The sequence below is a fragment of the Portunus trituberculatus genome, chromosome 35 (genome assembly GCF_017591435.1).
Source record: "Portunus trituberculatus isolate SZX2019 chromosome 35, ASM1759143v1, whole genome shotgun sequence".
NCBI classification, from domain to species: Eukaryota; Metazoa; Arthropoda; class Malacostraca; order Decapoda; family Portunidae; genus Portunus; species Portunus trituberculatus.
In genome coordinates, this window is record NC_059289.1 from 14,978,426 (window position 1) to 14,996,127 (window position 17,702).

Sequence of the window (17,702 nt, forward strand, 5' to 3'; positions counted from 1 at the left end):
TGTGTGTGTGTGTGTGTGTGTGTGTGTGTGTGTGTGTGTGTGTGTGTGTGTGTGTGTGTGTGTGTGTGTGTGTGTGTGTGTGTGTGTGTGTGTGTGTGTGTGCACTTGTTTAATATGAGATTTTATTTTTTCGTCGTGGGTATGCATGCACTTTTTTCCTTTTTTATTCACGATTCTCTGAAATGTCGTGCTTGAAATGCTTTCCTGAAGGTCTAATTGCTTTTTTTTTATCATTTCGACACACACACACACACACACACACACACACACACACACACACACACACACACACACACACACACACACACACACACACACACACACACACACACACACACACACACACACACACACACACACACACACACACATGGATGAGGAAGAACTTGCTTGAATGTGTTTGTGAAGCAGGATAACTAAAGACACATACCTGACTTCCCATCTCAGGACAAGACCAAGGAGAAAGAGTAGGAGGAGGATAGGGACGATTAGAAAAAAAAAGAAAGGAAAGAAAGAAATGAGAATGAAAAAGAAAACTAAAACCTTTGAGAATAATGAATAGGAAGAACAGAAGAAATGCAAAAGAAGGAATATTAAGGGAAGGAAGAAAGGCTGGTAAGGTCACTGGTCACTGGAGCACTTAAGGGAACACCGCTAAAAACCTCGTACAATGTAAGACACCAGAGGAACTATATGGCATGCGAGTGGGTGGTTGTGTGCGTGTAGGTGTGTGTGTACGTAAGAGGATAGATATGGGTGTCCGTTGTCAATTAGATGGCCACAAAAATAATTCCATAAATCAGGGCGTTCGAGTAAATGTAACACTAATCAACCCATCTCCACGTTCCTGGCTAGTACATCAGGAAGGGGACGCCCAAGATGCCTGGGAACTGAGGACGCGCTGCCTCTACACCCTCCTCGTGCAATATGTCCGGCGTGTGCTGTCCATTAAACCGGTCTGTCCGGGTGTTATCGGTGTGTGTGTGTGTGTGTGTGTGTGTGTGTGTGTGTGTGAGCGCGCGCAGAGCTTGTATGTCGCTCTGTCCGGCCCAGATGAACTGATAAACGGGACCTGCCTCCTCCCTGACTCCTTCCCGCTCTCTTTCAGCCGTTTTCTTTGATGATTGAATCCGTCCCGCGGGGTTGCCCGTGAGACAGACGTCGCATCAGAGTTCTTTTCCTTGTTTTTCGTTCTTTTTTGTCTCGTCTCAGGAGTACCTGATGGATGAATAGAATGCGATTGGTTTCTATCATTATATTACTTTTTTTTTTCTTTGGAACCTTTAGGATTAGAGAAAATTATATGGCCGGGTACCACAAAGGCGGGAATCCAGGTCTCCAGCACGCTTAGCGGTCACCTAGCGGGTTATAAAGCGATCGAAACCCAACCGGTGCTGATTAGAATGTTTAGCACGCCGGAGAACAGGGCATAAAAAGCAGTCAGTCGTCTTTCTGGAGAGTTTTAGGAGACTCCGTTGACGATAATGATCGCCGACTTGTTCCGAGTGGAAATTTGTCCTCCTGATGGTCAATAAATCATAGGAATGAAGTGACGCTCAGCCCGACAAGAGAGAGAAGGAACGACCCGGGGGATGCTTTTCTTCCTTCATCGTCAAACTCTCTCTCTCTCTCTCTCTCTCTCTCTCTCTCTCTCTCTCTCTCTCTCTTTGGACAAGGTTCACAGCGTTAGCTTTCTCTGTCGGTGTCGAGTTAATGAGCGGGACGGCCTGCACCTGTGTCCCTGCCTCGCCTACTCACTGTGTTCCTCCTCATCCTCTCCTTATCAACGAAAACCACGTACAGAGCCACCCCGGAACCTTGAAAACAACACCACAGTGAGCCAGAGAGATATACATGTGTGTAGTTTAATATCAGCGCCAATAGGTTAGACTGAGTGTGAGACATTTGATTTTTTTTTCTTTTTTTTTCATCAGCATCCACGAACTGAGGAGGCGAAACTTTTCACAGGTTCATCAATCACGTCGTTGTTCCGTACACCTGAGCTCCTCCTGCGGCCATTAATTAATTATTCACGGACGAACGGGACGGGAATGTTTCATGGTTCTCTCGGTGACCAGTTCCGGGAAAGCTGGAGGAGGAGGAGGAGGAGGAGGAGGAGGAGGAGGAGGTGAGGAAGAAGAGGAGGAGGGAGACTCAGAGGAGGATGGGGATAGAGGAATCAGGGAGGTACACAGGTGATGCAAGATTGATTACTCGAAGTCTGATTGGTCACCATTACTTGAGTGGGTGTGTCTGGTGTGCAGTTCGGTTTTAATTACGTACGTAGTGGAGCAGGTGTGGCGAGGGGACGTGCGTGCGTGCATCCGTGCAGGGACGGGTGAAGAAGGCTAATCAGCGTAACCAAAACACCGTAATAATTCAGCAAATAATAACGTTAGCAATAAGGAAAACAAAAGCCTGCAGTGGGAGGTAAACAGTTTGATTAAGTGTGTGTGTGTGTGTGTGTGTGTGTGTGTGTGTGTGTCGTGCGCAGTCGAGTACGAAGCGATTACGATTAGAAAATTAGAGAGATAATTCCCTCATTACAATTACTAATTCAGTGACTCTCCAGGATCGGAAGACATGAGCTGCTGTGTTGCTTCGCTTTTCCAACCTTCAGACTCCTTGGTTAAGATTATTTTTTGTCTCAGGAAGAACTCATTGCTTATTTACCTATCTTCAGCCCCTCTCTCTCTCTCTCTCTCTCTCTCTCTCTCTCTCTCTCTCTCTCTCTCTCTCTCTCTCTCTCTCTCTCTCTCTCTCTCTCTACAACAAAATAGAATAAAAACAGCAAAATAATGACAACAACATCAACAACATGAGATTTCTTAGGTTAATCATTTTGTCATGTTGTTCTTGCTTTCTCTGTTGTTTAGAATTTCATTACACTTTCCATCATTATCTTTCCAGTTACTGCTTTCACCTTCCTTTACAGCTTTCTTTCACCTCGTATTCTTAGCAATTTTTTATAACTGATGGTTTTGTTACAATTTTTAAACATTTGATCAACACTTCCTTTTCTTCTTAACAAACTAATGAACCTGTAGCAATATTCCTTACACTTTCCTTGCGTTAACCACTTTCTTCTGTATCAACTTTTACCATTCTCCAATTTATTTTTCTCTCTCTCTCTCTCTCTCTCTCTCTCTCTCTCTCTCTCTCTCTCTCTCTCTCTCTCTCTCTCTCCTGTCATTTTTCTCTCCAGACAGCTTATCCCCCCTTCTCTTTCTCTCTCTCTGCTTCTATTCTGATCACCTTTCCTTCCAAACAAAAATTATTCTGGTTTGCGTGAAGTCAAAATCATGTGTTTGTCTTGCCTTTAACTGCACAAGTTGAATAGTCCTTTTTTTGCTGACCTTCTTGAGCAGACGTGGTTTTAATTAAAGGCCATTGATCTTTAATTCACAAGAAGCTTCGAATCTAGCGTGAAGGAAATAAAATGCTGGATGACTCTGTGTGTGTGTGTGTGTGTGTGTGTGTGTGTGTGTGTGTGTGTGTGTGTGTGTGTGCACGAGTAGGAGCATGCACTATTAATTCTGCTTTATTTTTTCTTTCTTTGGGTGTATTTATATTATTGTTCCCCTGTCAGAGGTGCCTCGTCGCTCGGAGTACACACTCGTTAACTTCTGGGTTCATTTTAAGGGAATTGCATGCCTAGAATGGTTTAAATGCCATGAGTCCAATTCCTTTGAAGAGCGGAATGTATACGCTATGAGAGAGAGAGAGAGAGAGAGAGAGAGAGAGAGAGAGAGAGAGAGAGAGAGAGATTGTACCTATATATGTATTTACCACTTAATTATATTGATTCCTGCAACAATGAACTGCCAAAGGAACTAATAAGTATCAAATATTCAGGTGCCCATTTTTTACACGAGCCTACAAATCGGTGGCTATCAAATATTGAGAAGCAGCAGTGATAGGAACCCGCGCCTTAAGGAGAACCAGGCGGTGAGAATTGATCACGTAATGTTCCCTCGGGTCTGTACCACTGCACACTTGTCTTACCCGAGCTTACCTGAGCACCCACCTGGCAAGACGGACCCCAGGTGCTAATTACCCACCTGCTGCGCTCACGACACAAACAGACGCGTCACGAAGGGAATGTATAGGCGGTTTTCATGTCTCTCTCTCTCTCTCTCTCTCTCTCTCTCTCTCTCTCTCTCTCTCTCTCTCTCTCTCTCTCTCTCTCTCTCTCTCTCACACACACACACACATTCTTATTTTGCGCTTCCCTCTTCTTTATTTTCATTTATTCTGCGTTTATTTTCATTACTTTACTTAATTATGTGAAATTAAAATAGTTTATCGATTTTTCTCCTCTCAAAAATACCACTTTGTTTTGTATTCGTTCTGTCATTTTTTAGTCCAAGTAATAATAATATTTCTTTTCAGCAATGTCTCAATTCAATTCCTTTCTGTAAGTTCATGCCTACGATATCCCAGAAAATAATGTGTAAATGTGATATAATTTTCTCCCTCCAAAAAAGGCTTTCGAAAGTTAAAAATGTATCTTACTGATCATTTATTCTCTTTTGCGGTTCAAACGACCCACTAATGAATAATTAACTCTAAAACTGAGCAGCCACTGATTGTGAAGCATAGAGGATTGAGATTAAATATTTACATCATTAGTGTACGGAGGTCAGAGAGAGAGAGAGAGAGAGAGAGAGAGAGAGAGAGAGAGAGAGAGAGAGAGAGAGAGAGAGAGACACGGACGGACGGACACAGACAGACAGACAGACAGACAGACAGACAGACAGTTTTGTAGCTTCTAACTTGACCTCTCGCTTCTAAACTAACGAAATTTCACTCCGGAAATAGTAATATGAGTCATCTCGCTTCTTTTCATGAACTTACATTCGGTATTTTTTTTTTTTTTTACTTTAATCATGTTTTTTCTTTAATATCTGCACGGCACACCTGTATTAAAGTTGGCCAAGTAAAGAGAGAGAAAGAAAGAGGGCGTGACGGGAGATACTTAATCACCTGTGTCTCACCTGTAGTGGTCTTAAAATGAGCCCAGTTCGTTAGGTATGTATAAGAAGCAAGTCTTTAGTTGAGTTATCCAGGTGTTGGTGAGATTTATTAAACTACCCACCTCCCACCACCCACATTCACACACACCCACCCACCCACCCACACACACACACACACACACACACACACACACACACACACACACACACACACACACACACACACACACACACACACACACACACACACACACACACACACACACACACACACACCTGCGCCATGCAAATAAAAGACTTTTAGTTCCTTATTTACCACTGTCTACACCGCTAATGAGTACCCTTCCTTATCATCCGTGTCGTTATTACCACCAGTCTTATCTACATCATTACGAATTACTGCAAAAGACAAAGGCACTAGTAATATCACCTGAGGCACTCCTTCCAGCAGGCACTCCTTAAACCCCTTCTGTGAACTGTGCCATGAATCAATAACCAGCTTCCTGTGCGCCACTTGTTTGAAATTCCAGTTTATAATTCCGTGTTGATGAATCTGTCTTGTGGTAATTTTGATGTGGCAAGTAAAAAAGAAGAGGGAAGAGAGAAAGAGAGAATTTATTACTTAAGAGTGAGGTAGTGTGTGGATTTTGTGTGTGAATTCGTTATGTATTCTGTCTTAGTATGCTTTGGTGTAGTGAGGTGAAGGTGGTGTAAGAGAAGAAGAGAAAGGAAAGAGGTGGAGAGATAGAAGGTGGAGAAAGAGGTGGTGGTGGTGATGGTGGTGGATGTTATTGTTCAACATTAGCTTCGTTATGCCACTGTTGATGCACGAAGGAATGGATGGAAGAGGAGGAAGAAGAGAAGGAAGATGATGAGGAGGGGCAGGAAAGACAGACCATGTAAAAGACTTTTAGGCAGTTGAGGTGGTGAGAATGGCAAATAAGTAGTATATCATGGAGGAGGTAGATGGAAGAGAACGAAAGAGAGAGAGAGAGAGAGAGAGAGAGAGAGAGAGAGAGAGAGAGAGAGAGAGAGAGAGAGAGAGAGAGAGAGAGAGAGAGAGAGGAGAAATATTAATGGGAAAACAATAGCCAGGATGATGTTAGAATAGACGGCTTTGTGTGTGTGAATTTCTAAGACAATAGCAATTAAAGACCACTGTTCGTTACGTCTCTCTCTCTCTCTCTCTCTCTCTCTCTCTCTCTCTCTCTCTCTCTCTCTCTCTCTCTCTCTCTCTCTCTCTCTCTCTCTCTCTCTCTCTCTCTCTCTCTCTAGTATACACAATTTCTTTATTAGTAATGGGAACTGGAGTTGTTCTGAGTATGGTGATGAGTGTACGTGGCTGTGATTGTGATGAAGGTGCACGCGCTGCTCGTTAACAGAGCCTTTGTTAGTGGTGGTGAATCATGGTGGTGGTGATGACACACACACACACACACACACACACACACACACACACACACACACACACACACATATATGCACACGCACATATACTCAAATATATATTCCATAACATTTCACTGAGTCACAGAGAGAGAGAGAGAGAGAGAGAGAGAGAGAGAGAGAGAGATAATAGTAAGTAGTAATAGCAACAGAGCATATACCTTTAAGAACAAGACAATAATGGTGAACGAAGAAGCAAAGAGATAAGACTGTACACGATAACAGCAATGGTGATGATGATGATAATGAACCTTGCCTGCTTGCCTGCTTGACTCCCTAACCTGACCTTTCTAGAAAAAAATAAATAAAGCGTCAGTCTTCATCACGGTGAGGTGGACGGGCCGACCAATGGGGCTTCTCAGAATCACCTAGCGGCTCTCCTCCTCCTCGCTCCACATGAGTCAAGGTGACGTGCAGGACAACACGACTCTTGACCTTAGATGAACAAGAAGGCTTCTGCTTACTTTTCCCTCTCCTCTCCTCTTATCATCTTTTCCACTTTATTCCTTTTCCAGTTTTCCCATCTCCACCTTCAGCGAGTTAGGACTAGGACAAGGAGAGAAACAAGGAGTAGGAGGGTAAGGGTGATTTGATAAGGTATCTCTGCCTGCCCCCGAGCCCTCAACAAGACTGGCCAGACCTTCCCTTATCTTTGTATTTCTTTCTCCGGCTTGGAGGAAGAGTGAGTGGGTGAGTCTAAGGCGTACCCCTCGAAGCAAGGCCATTAAAACGTGAAAGATTATGAAACACGACCCAAGCTTTATGGAGGGTCAACATTGACTCTAATCTCTGATGGGGAAGGTTAATTTTGACCGCCAGTTTGGTTCAGGTGACGGGAAGTTTTCGCTCAGTGCCGCTCAGTGCCAAGGCGAGGAATCCACCTTGACGATGCATTTTGGAATTCACGTCGCAGCGAGAAGTCTGGCTTTAATCAGAACCAAAAGGCTAGATGACCAGAAAAGGCTCCAACACTGACTCAATAAGCCTTAACACACAAATTACCAGCATTATGCAATTGAGGGAGTTAGGTATATAAAAGTTGATTAATTCGGCGGGCGCGGGGCCACCTAACGCAGGAGGGGTGGACTCGAATGCCACATTAATTTACCTTCATTACTCGAGTCTGACGGAGTGAAGTAGGGAGTGGGGTAAAGGGACACAGTACTGCTAAACCCCATTCTTCATAACCTCATTCCACCTCATCCATCCCCCTTGCATCCCTATTACCCCTACTTCCCTCCCCTCGCATCCCCATCCCTTGTCCTTAACTCCTCTCACACTACTTGTCTCACCGTCTCTGTTCTTTATCCACTTTTTTAATCTACGTGTGTTTTTTTTTCTTTCTTCCCCTCTCTCTCTCTCTCTCTCTCTCTCTCTCTCTCTCTCTCTCTCTCTCTCTCTCTCTCTCTCTCTCTCTCTCTCTCTCTCTCTCTCTCTCTCTCTCTCCCCAAGGTTATTACATGGTTGATCAAGGCTGACTTTTTACTTTGTCCGAAACGAGAGTCTGTTTAGAGTTTTATTCAAATCGAGATAACAGAGAGAGAGAGAGAGAGAGAGAGAGAGAGAGAGAGAGAGAGAGAGAGAGAAGGGAAGGCGTGTAATCAGACATACAAATTATCCTCATGTCTGGGCAGCTGGTGACAGGTCAAACGGTGTTGTGTCTCTACCCGCGTGTCATGCTCCTCCTCCTCCTCCTCCTCCTCCTCCTCCTCCTCCTCCTGATAGCGGTATTTAGGAGCACCTGGTGATTGTGTTCTGCAGTAGAAGGTGACAGGAGAGTAAGACCAGCCGCTTGTAAGGCTCTGACGCTTTTAACATGACGGGTCTGGCGGCCTATCCAAGGAAGCTTTCATGCGTCATTGCTGTCCTGTGTTTACCAGAGACAAGCGCCATACTTTAATTTCCCAATATTGCTCCGTTTACATATTGCTATTCGTTTATTTATTTACTCTCCTCCTTCTCCTCCTTTTCTTCCTCCTCCTCCTTCTCTTTGTCCTTTTTGATAAACTTCCCCTCAGATGTTAACCTTTATAACACCAGAAGCTGCGATTATCCTGTGGCTGCCGTGCTCGGCGTGGAGGGGCGGGCCGCCGCTCAAACTAACACGTTAATGTATGCAAAATTATGATCGCAAATTATACCATCGCAAGAAATTACAATCTTCCCACAGAGGTAGCGTCTAGCCGGCATCTCTCTCTCTCCCTCTCTCCCTCCTTCTCCTCCTCCTCCTCCTCCTCCTCCTCCTCCTCCTCCTCCTCCTCCTCCTCCTCCTCTTGCTTCTCTTGCTACTCCTCCTCGCTCTTATGAGGCAGGATGGGTCTTCCTGTAGAATAAATATATAATTTGCGAGGTTACCATTCAGAACACTCGGCCTATTTTTTTCCTCCGTCGTCAGGAAGACAACAGCGTGTACTCGAGGCAGGCACTTCCTCAGAGGATGCACGCAGGAGAGGATGGTGACGCTAAGGCATATATAGCTCTAATACTGATCTCTGCCGCTGCCATTATTCAATTATAGTGAAACCTTGCTACTGGGAACACCTTGAAGGGTACACCGAGTAAGGATTGAGCAGGCCGGAGCCGACAGGGGGAAAACTAGTAGCTGTCCGTGTATGGCGTAATGGGAAGGGTCGATTAAGTACTATCATTAGGTGTTCGCCCGTGCAATTCGCGGGGGGGAGGTGGACAGCAGGTGGGAGTAAAAAGTTCCTTACTGAGTGTTGGGATGGCGGACGGTGAGCGGCGGTGGCGGGACGGCTGAGTCTTGCTGCCTTCTAAGGACACCCCACAGGCCAAACCTCACGTGCTGCTGTGGTTACCAGAATGCTGTGCTGATGTGATGCTGTGCCGGTTTCTGTGCCGCTCAAGCCTTCTCTCTGATCTCACCTATGCATTTAAGCGGCGCAGCAAGATAGGATGTGGCTAATTATCCAGGCTCTTTATTAATTACGGCAAATAGAGACAGCGGGCATTATCTAGGCCAAATGCGGATGTGGTGGGGAAAAGAGTGGTATCCCCAGTCGTGCTTAAGGGTTGTTTTTGCGGCCAAGACCAGTCAAGACTACCCGTATTGACGCAGAAAGTAGTGCCCCTCTGAAGTAAAGGGGGCCAAGACGGCTACTGTGCATCACCACCACACAGCTGTACCGCACCCCGAGGCCCCGCGAGCCTGGTGACGCAGGAAGTCGTTTGTACACTGCCTCTGTTTCGTAATGAACCTGTACATTCTGCCATCGGTGCGGTTATAATTGCTTATTGTCTCTGGGCTAACATACTGTGCTACTTACTACTTCCGTGTTTCCCGATCTCGTTCCCAGCAGCGGTGTGAGTATCTTTGTCATTGCCAGAGTCGCGAGTGCTGGTCAGCTGCCCTCCACTCCTTCATCCAAGTCCACACACTCGATGTTTTCTGTTGTTACAGATGACTCTCTCTTAGTGAGGTGAACTTGGCTTAGGTATTTCATGTTTTTGCTGGCCACACACACACACACACACACACACACACACACACACACACACACACACACACACACACACACACACACACACACCGTCGATTTCACCTTCATTGCCGATTTTTCTTTCTTATTTCATTTAATAGTATATGAAAAACATTCCATGTGTGTGTGTGTGTGTGTGTGTGTGTGTGTGTGTGTGTGTGTGTGTGTGTGTGTGTGCGTGTGTATCCAAGTGCATCAGCGATGTGACGTCTAACATCTCTTCCCTTCCTCCCGCAGGTAATGGGAGTACCAACAGCAGTGTCGGTGGCGGCGCGGGCGGCACAGGCGGGGCCATGAGCAGCAGCAGCAGCAACAACACCACCAACAACACAGGGTTCGAGCAGGTGCCGAGTGGACCCTTCGGGGGCGGCACCCCGCTCTCAATGCTGCAGCTGCCTCCCACCGCCCACGCCGAACTCAACGCTCATCTCAACACTCCGGGATCGTCCGGGGCTAGTTTCACTCTGGATGGCGGGAGAGCGGCTGATGCCGGTGAGGCCGCCGAACACACCGAGGGGGAGGTGGGATGGGTCTGCAAGTCCTGCCGCCTCGTGTTCCCGTCACCGCCACTCCTGGCCGCCCACCAGCGCGCCCTTGATCACTCGCGCGGCGTCCTCAGGCTGACGCAGTTGCTGTACGCCTGCACCGCCTGCCGCCACCACGCCACCACGCAGGTCGAATTCCGACGCCACTTGGAGAGCGAACAGCACCGTGCTGCCGTGGCCCCTGCCCTCCCTACCAGTGGGAGCGGTAGTAGCAGCGGCGTGGTGGAGGACGCGGAGGTGGCGGCTGTGGTACGACAGATCACGGCCCTGGCCCAGGCGGCGCATCCTGGCACAGACACCAATGCCAACATCAACAAAGACAACACCGCCCCCACACCCGGGCCACAACCGGCCCCTAGTCAGTAGGGTGGGTCACCTGGGCCTCCCTGGCCCCTGGCTCCCTCTCAGTGACTCGCGCGGCACCCGAGCCACCCAGCCGGGTCTCCTCGGTATCCTCGCAGGTCGGGCCTCGTGCCCAGCCCACTTAACGCCTCGCAGAAAACGCCCCTCGGCGGCGCTCCACAAACTCTGTCGTGTGTCGTTGTGGCCTCGCCGCTGATGTGTCCGTGTAAACGTCGTGTTGTAGCTTGCGGTCACCAGGCGCCGCGCCTCCCCGCCCCAACCACGCCGCCCTCACCACCACGACAGCGTGTCCACGTTATAGCCCTAAGGGCCTCACAAGACTGCCCATACCGACCGTGTGAGGCGTGGGCATTTAGGCAGCACGTGGTAGACACGGCTGGCGTGGGTGTGGGCGTGGGCACTGGTTCTTACAATCATTGATTATGTGGGTAATGGTTCCTACGTAGGTTTATCGTGGCCAGTACTATGTTCCTGTAGCGATAGTGTGACCCCGCACTGCCCGGGTCATGGGTCGCTTCTTGGCGTTCTCTCCGGCGACGCCGGCGGCGTCCCCAGTTCCTTACCTCCCACAGTGTACAACAACCGGCGGAGGACTTACACTTGTCAAAGTGATAATCCTGAAACCTTAGGATAAGGAAACCTCGCAAGATACTTCAAATGTGTAACCCCAGACATCTGCAAGTAGTCTTTCCCTCGCGGGGAGGTACAGTATATACTAAGTCATTTTGATGCAACACTTATGAAACTTTTTCTCCTCATGTTCCACATGTACATGCAAGCCGTCAGTGTGTACTTGAAGGTTTACCAGTACACAGTGACGTACGTTCACCCAAGTTCTGTAGCGATACACAGCGATGGTGTCAGCGAACGGGAACTTAGTTTTATTTTGTATTTCAAACAGTCTCATCTTTCCACGTAAGGTAGATTGATCCTTCTGGACGTTCTGCACAAGGCTGAGATCCGCTGAAGACATCAGTGCGTCTACTGAACGGCTTGAGATAGAATGAAGAAAGAGCTAAGACGAGGTGTAACCAGACCAACGTATCCGTGGTGCCGGTGCCAGTCCCAGGCACCTCGGCTCTCCCGCCCCCACCCACGCCATCACCACCACCATCACAACATTCACTCAGCAAAACAACACTAGCCATTTGAAATCAATTTTGCATTTAATTTATAATAATAGTGTGATTTTAAAGTAACATTTTCAAATATCATTGATTATTTTGATCACAAGCAGTTACCAACAGAGTTCTAAATAACAAAAATGGATATATTCTTTCTGATTGATAAATGTGAAATGATAATTCAATTTGACAATGATAAAATTTCATAGAATATCTATTTTGAGAAAAGATAAAATCGATATATATATATATATATATATATATATATATATATATATATATATATATATATATATATATATATATATATATATATATATATATATATATATATATATATATATATATATATATATATATTTTTTTTTTTTTTTTTTTTTTTCCTAATATAAGATACTTCGGAAAGTAATGACACAAGTAGCTAATCAGTGTTAGTTTCAAAAGATTGCAATGTCACTTAAGAGAGAAGAATAACTGAGTTGGTTGTACACACTTGGGGGCTGGTGGTGGCTGGGTGCTCGGTGGATTTCCTCTGGTATATACTACGAGTGTGCTATTGTTGTGATGGTTGGCGTAAGACAGAGAGCCTCGGACGCCCACACCTTTCCCCGCTCCGCCCCGCCTCGCTGCCGACAAACTACCTCTCAGTTGTTAAGCATCCTCACTACCGGTTCCATAGTTCCTATCTCATTGGGTATGTGCGTATGTCAGTATCGTAGTGCTGGTGGGTTTCTCCAAGGCATTTTGGAGTAGCAGAAAGGGTGTAGTGATTCAGGGTTTGGTCCGTCAAGGCGAGGGGAGGCCCGGAGCAAGGGCTGGAGCTGCAGGAGCGTCCTCCCTCGTATCTGGGATCTCCACTTAGCCTAGAGTTAAGATACGTATATTTTTACTCAGTTTTCCTAAGCACACTTTAGAGCTGTGACATTTATAATAAGGATCTTCTTTAGAATCAAATCCTGGGTGTCCGTAGAGCGCCCAGGAGCCTCGCGGTCCGTGCGTGTGGCGGTGTGAGTGGCAGGAAGCTGTGTATATGTAAGAATAGAACAGAAGATTAGTGAAGCAGTTCGTGAAATCAGTCAATTGGTAAGTCGTATTTTGTAATTGCTTATCGACTTGGTATAGGAGGAGTCTCCTGAAATGGTTCACCCTTGTAGCATCGACACGACACACCGTGCACCGCCGGGCCGCGCTGCTCGACACCACACCTCCGACAGGTTCTCAGATCATCTCAAACCCCAGGAGGGTCCGCGCCGGCCTCTGAGCAGCACCTGCGGACACGTGTCTAACCTCGGCGTAAGTGGCGTGAAAGATACTTCAAAATTGGAAGTAATATCCTTAAATCGTGATGGAGAAAAATTGCATTCTTAATTCTCTTTTATATTGAAGTCACTTCAAATTTTCTCGTGATAAAATTGAAAAAAATGTGGTTTTAGTCTTGGTATTTCATCATTCACAGACATTTCTTGTAATAATACAGGGAATAGATTGGAAAAGCGTTCGGGGTCATTTTAGTTAAGCTTGGATCCTGGTGTCCGCGGTAGCATCAGTGGCTGGCGTGGGTCCTCCTGGTGAGGGATGTCGTCCACTTAACGTCGCAGGCAAAGGCGGTGCGGGAAAGGGAGCGTCGGGGCTCAAGTTCCCGTGTTCAGGCGGGGCGACCGGCCTCCTGCCTGCCTCTCTCGGGGTTGGGCACGGCCAGGTTCGTCACCCACCAAAATGTAGGCTAATTAGAATAAGCTTATATTCGACAACCTACCAGTTATTATCAACATTTACTGTCCATTCTTTCCTTCATATTGTAGCTTAACGGGAGAGTTGGGTCGCTGAAGGTCACACGAATCATCTCGACACTTTGTCTTAGAGTGTAGCTGACGCTCGACACTAGAGCATCCTAGGCAAACTTTTCAGGTTGATAATTTTCTTATTTTCCAACAATTTTTGATTCCTTAGCGTGTTAAGGCGGCATATACATGTCAGTGGCAGTCTCGTGAGGGGTGTCGGCGTGGCCTGAAAGGAAGCGCTGACTCCTGCTGGTGCTGGTGCTGACAGGTGTAAGGTCAGGGGTGTCACAGCAGTGTTACCAGACCAGCTATAGTATTACAAAGTTACCGAAGCCTATGTTCCTATTATGTGTGTTACTGTAAGAAGCGGGTCGTCCGGTAGTGTTCCCATGCCAGGTGGTCATCTCCCAGCGTTGCCGTTTTATAGTTCCTGAGAGCAAGGTAGAAAGTTCCTCCTACAGTACTATAGCAATTCAGAATTCCGTGACCAATATTTATAAATTGATGAATATTTTACCAGACAAACGCTATTCAATGGATATATGAAAAATAAAACTCGTATTTTTGTGCCAAAACGGCATTTAAAAATGGGAGAATGCAAAGGGTTCCATGTTCCTTATAAAATACATATCAAACAAGCACCGGTATATTTTCTACGTCAAATCTGTGTTAGTGTATACTTGAGAATAGTACAAGCACGTCCTTGGTGTTTCAAACAAGCACTCATGGTGTGGTTCAGCACTGTCTTTGACACCGTCACCACTATGCACGACGCGGGGAGAGTGGCCCAGGAGAAAGAAAAGGAAGTTCCTACACACCCACCCACTCTGTGATCGCTGCTTTTCTAACCATTAAGGCGACGTTCCTGTGACCGTAAAGTTTCACTTCTACACTGGTACAAATGTTGGCGGGGACGAGATTGGCTTGAGCCCTCAGTGGCCGCTGTGCTCTGAGGGCAGACGACACCACTGCCACCACGCCTCCCTCCACTCGAGGCCCGCCATGCCCACCATCAGAGCGAGCAATGCCTGCGAAGGACAGACTCGGCACGCGAAAAATTGTACGAAAGACATTTTATACAGACAAAGACAGCTATCAGGAAAGGAATGATCACCGTAATATTTCAAAGTAATATGGTCAATTTTTAGTAATGCACCATAACAAGTATAAATGATTTTGGAATATATCAGCTGTCTATGTACCAAGGCGTAATGTTTTGCTAATTAAACTCGGTCAGTACCTTTATTTTACACCTGAACAGACTGCAGGAGTCGAAAACTTTTCACATAAACAATTTGATGGCAAGGCCCACTGCTTTCGCTCTGTTGCGTGGGTGGGCAGGCTGCGGAGTCAGTTTTGGTCTCCGAATATTGGTCTCCTCGTCCGGGCCATCGTATGGTTAGTGATTCGTTTTGGATAAGTTCATCTGAGCTGGGAGATTGACCACCTTACCGTATGTAGGGCTGCACGAGGGACCTCTCGCCGACAGGGTCAAGAAAATTACCCTTGTTTTCACCATGGCCGAGAGCTGTGGTTCCTGAGGATGATGTTGAATATTGGATATGTATTTTGTTTCCATCATGTTAAAATCGTAAATTAATTTCTGTGGTTGAATGTATTTCTAAATGCTTACGGTTTTCGTTGTTCATGTCGTAAGAAGTGTAAGTCTGGCTCGCTTAGAGGAGGACAGGATAGTAAGGAAGAAATCTATGTCAAAGGTTCCTGAAGTGTTCCTAATTTATATACCGTGTTAAAAATTTATCATGTGTTGAGCAGAATGAAGAGGTATGTGTTCCTTAAATCGTAGGAATGGCGTGTTGGTGTGACGGCGCGGTATGTGACGCCAGACTGAGGTTTTGTAAGAGGATTTCATGTTTCTAATGTGTTTATATTAAGAGAACACGAGTGAGAAGGGAACTACTTGTCTGTGTGTTCTGAGACTTGTCGAGTAACTGGTCTTTTGTCGGGTTATATAAAATTCCCGTGTAATAGAACCATGGCCCTTGAGGTCTGAAGATGCAGGGCTTAGAGTCGCTGGCACGTCCATCGGACACACAGACAAGCAAAAAGAAAGGCCACTCCCTCCCCTCTCAGTCCTCGGTGGTCTTGGAGATCAGAGGAGAGGGGCGGGAGGGTCTGGTCTGAGGATGACGTACGTACATTAGGGCGACGGTGTAATGTTCCTGGCGCTTGAAGGGAGTCCGTGGTATGTACTTGTTAGAAAACAAACATTTAAGGCGAAGGAGTACTCTTGTCCTCACTACATATCCTTGTACTGTGTCCTTCAGCACTATTTATTTCAACATATGTAAGAAATGCTAAACTTAGACAATAGTTAATGTCAGTACCAGGTATGAGAACAAACTGAATGATGTATTTTTGTTTACTTTTGTTTCGTTGAGTGTCCAATAATGAGAAGAATAACCGTCTGGTGCCCTAACCTCTGTTTGGGGTTGGCTGGGCGGGGCAGCCCCTCCCTCACCACAGTGTCCGCTTGCGGGAGTAGAGACAAAGGACAACATAGGGAAGCTTCTGTTAACATAGCTTAACAAAATAAATCTTCTGTAGAGTCCCTGAAGCAGCCTCTCATGGTCCGAACTGCCGCTCTTGTCGCCATCAAAAGACTTTATAACTAGGTTGTTTTTATTTCTTCAAGAATCCTTATATTCCTCTCAGGTCTTTTGAGTGTAAATCTCAGTCACAACAAGAGTACGCGGCATGAAAAGTGCAAGGCGACTGCAGGTTACTGTTATAAAATTATTACATAGTTTCACGAAATCTTATTGTTCCGTTTTGTTTTCTTTTTTTCTAAATATTATATAGAGGTACAACAGTAAAAGTTTATGTGATGTACATGTACACCAATGAACTTTATCGCATAATTTTTAGAGGTAAAAAAATTGTTAATGTAAATAAAAATGCAATGAGATCCATCATAAACTGAGGTGAAAACTGATATATCTTTTTCTTGATTCTAGTGTAAATATAATTAATGAAGCCATTTTATTTATTTAATTTATTGATTTCAGTGAAAATGCGAGTACTAAAAGGAATAAATTTATGAACAGGTTTAGATTAGTCATGGAACATTTTGGACAGGATTGAATTATAGCAATAAGTTAGTTTTCTTGTATGGAAATGTATTCAGTCTGTAACAACTTCGCTGGCATAACTATGTGGAGATACCGTCTGTCGCCTCCAAGTAGCGGGAAAGGTTGTGGAGGGAATAAGAGATACCAAATTTTTACAACTTATCAAAGATATATTTATAATTCTTTTCTGTCATAAATGTTATCAGACCAAGAGCTGACCACGTCCACTTATCACCAAGCAAAAGTTCGTCGTGCCGTATTCCCATTACAACACACACACACACACACACACACGTGAAATGAAAACACGAAAATCTACATCATAAATTTTCGTGAGAACATTTCACACTTCTTTCTATATTCGCCTTGCGTTACCTAAAACAATCAACGTTATTTTTCATTTTATTATTTTCTTTTCTTTTCTGTTGTTTGAAAAAAAAACATCGAAATGTGTTGAAAGACCTTTGCTAACTCCTCTTCCCGAAAAGTCACTTCATATCTTCCTTTTCTTATTTGTATTCATTTATTTATTTTTTTATCTTGTATTTCTGAGTATGATTGAGACATCTAAAATTATTCACATGAAATTAAGAATAAAAGAGTTTAGTAAGCAAGACTAAAGGTTTCAGTTGTCTACAGGTTGAATTATTACTGTTATCATTTTTTTATTGTTATTATTATTATTATTATTATTATTATTATTATTATTATTATTATTATCATTATTATTACTATTATTATTATTATTATTATTATTTTTATTATTATTATTATTATTGTTATTATTATTATTATCATTTCCACTGTTATTGAGAGAGAGAGAGAGAGAGAGAGAGAGAGAGAGAGAGAGGGGAGGGAGAGAGGGAGGGAGGGAG

The 17,702-nt window shown here is 45.1% G+C and overlaps 2 protein-coding genes across 2 annotated transcripts in view; both read left to right on the forward strand.

The window, feature by feature from the left end:
• LOC123513020 (protein-L-histidine N-pros-methyltransferase-like) overlaps positions 1-17,702 on the forward strand; it is a 1,006,690-nt gene that overhangs the window by 236,477 nt on the left and 752,511 nt on the right. The window lies entirely within an intron of this gene.
• Positions 10,162-12,177, forward strand: LOC123513021. Its single transcript, XM_045269831.1, has one exon. It carries the CDS (start codon positions 10,216-10,218, stop codon positions 10,831-10,833), a length of 618 nt encoding a protein of 205 aa, XP_045125766.1. The 5' UTR covers positions 10,162-10,215; the 3' UTR covers positions 10,834-12,177.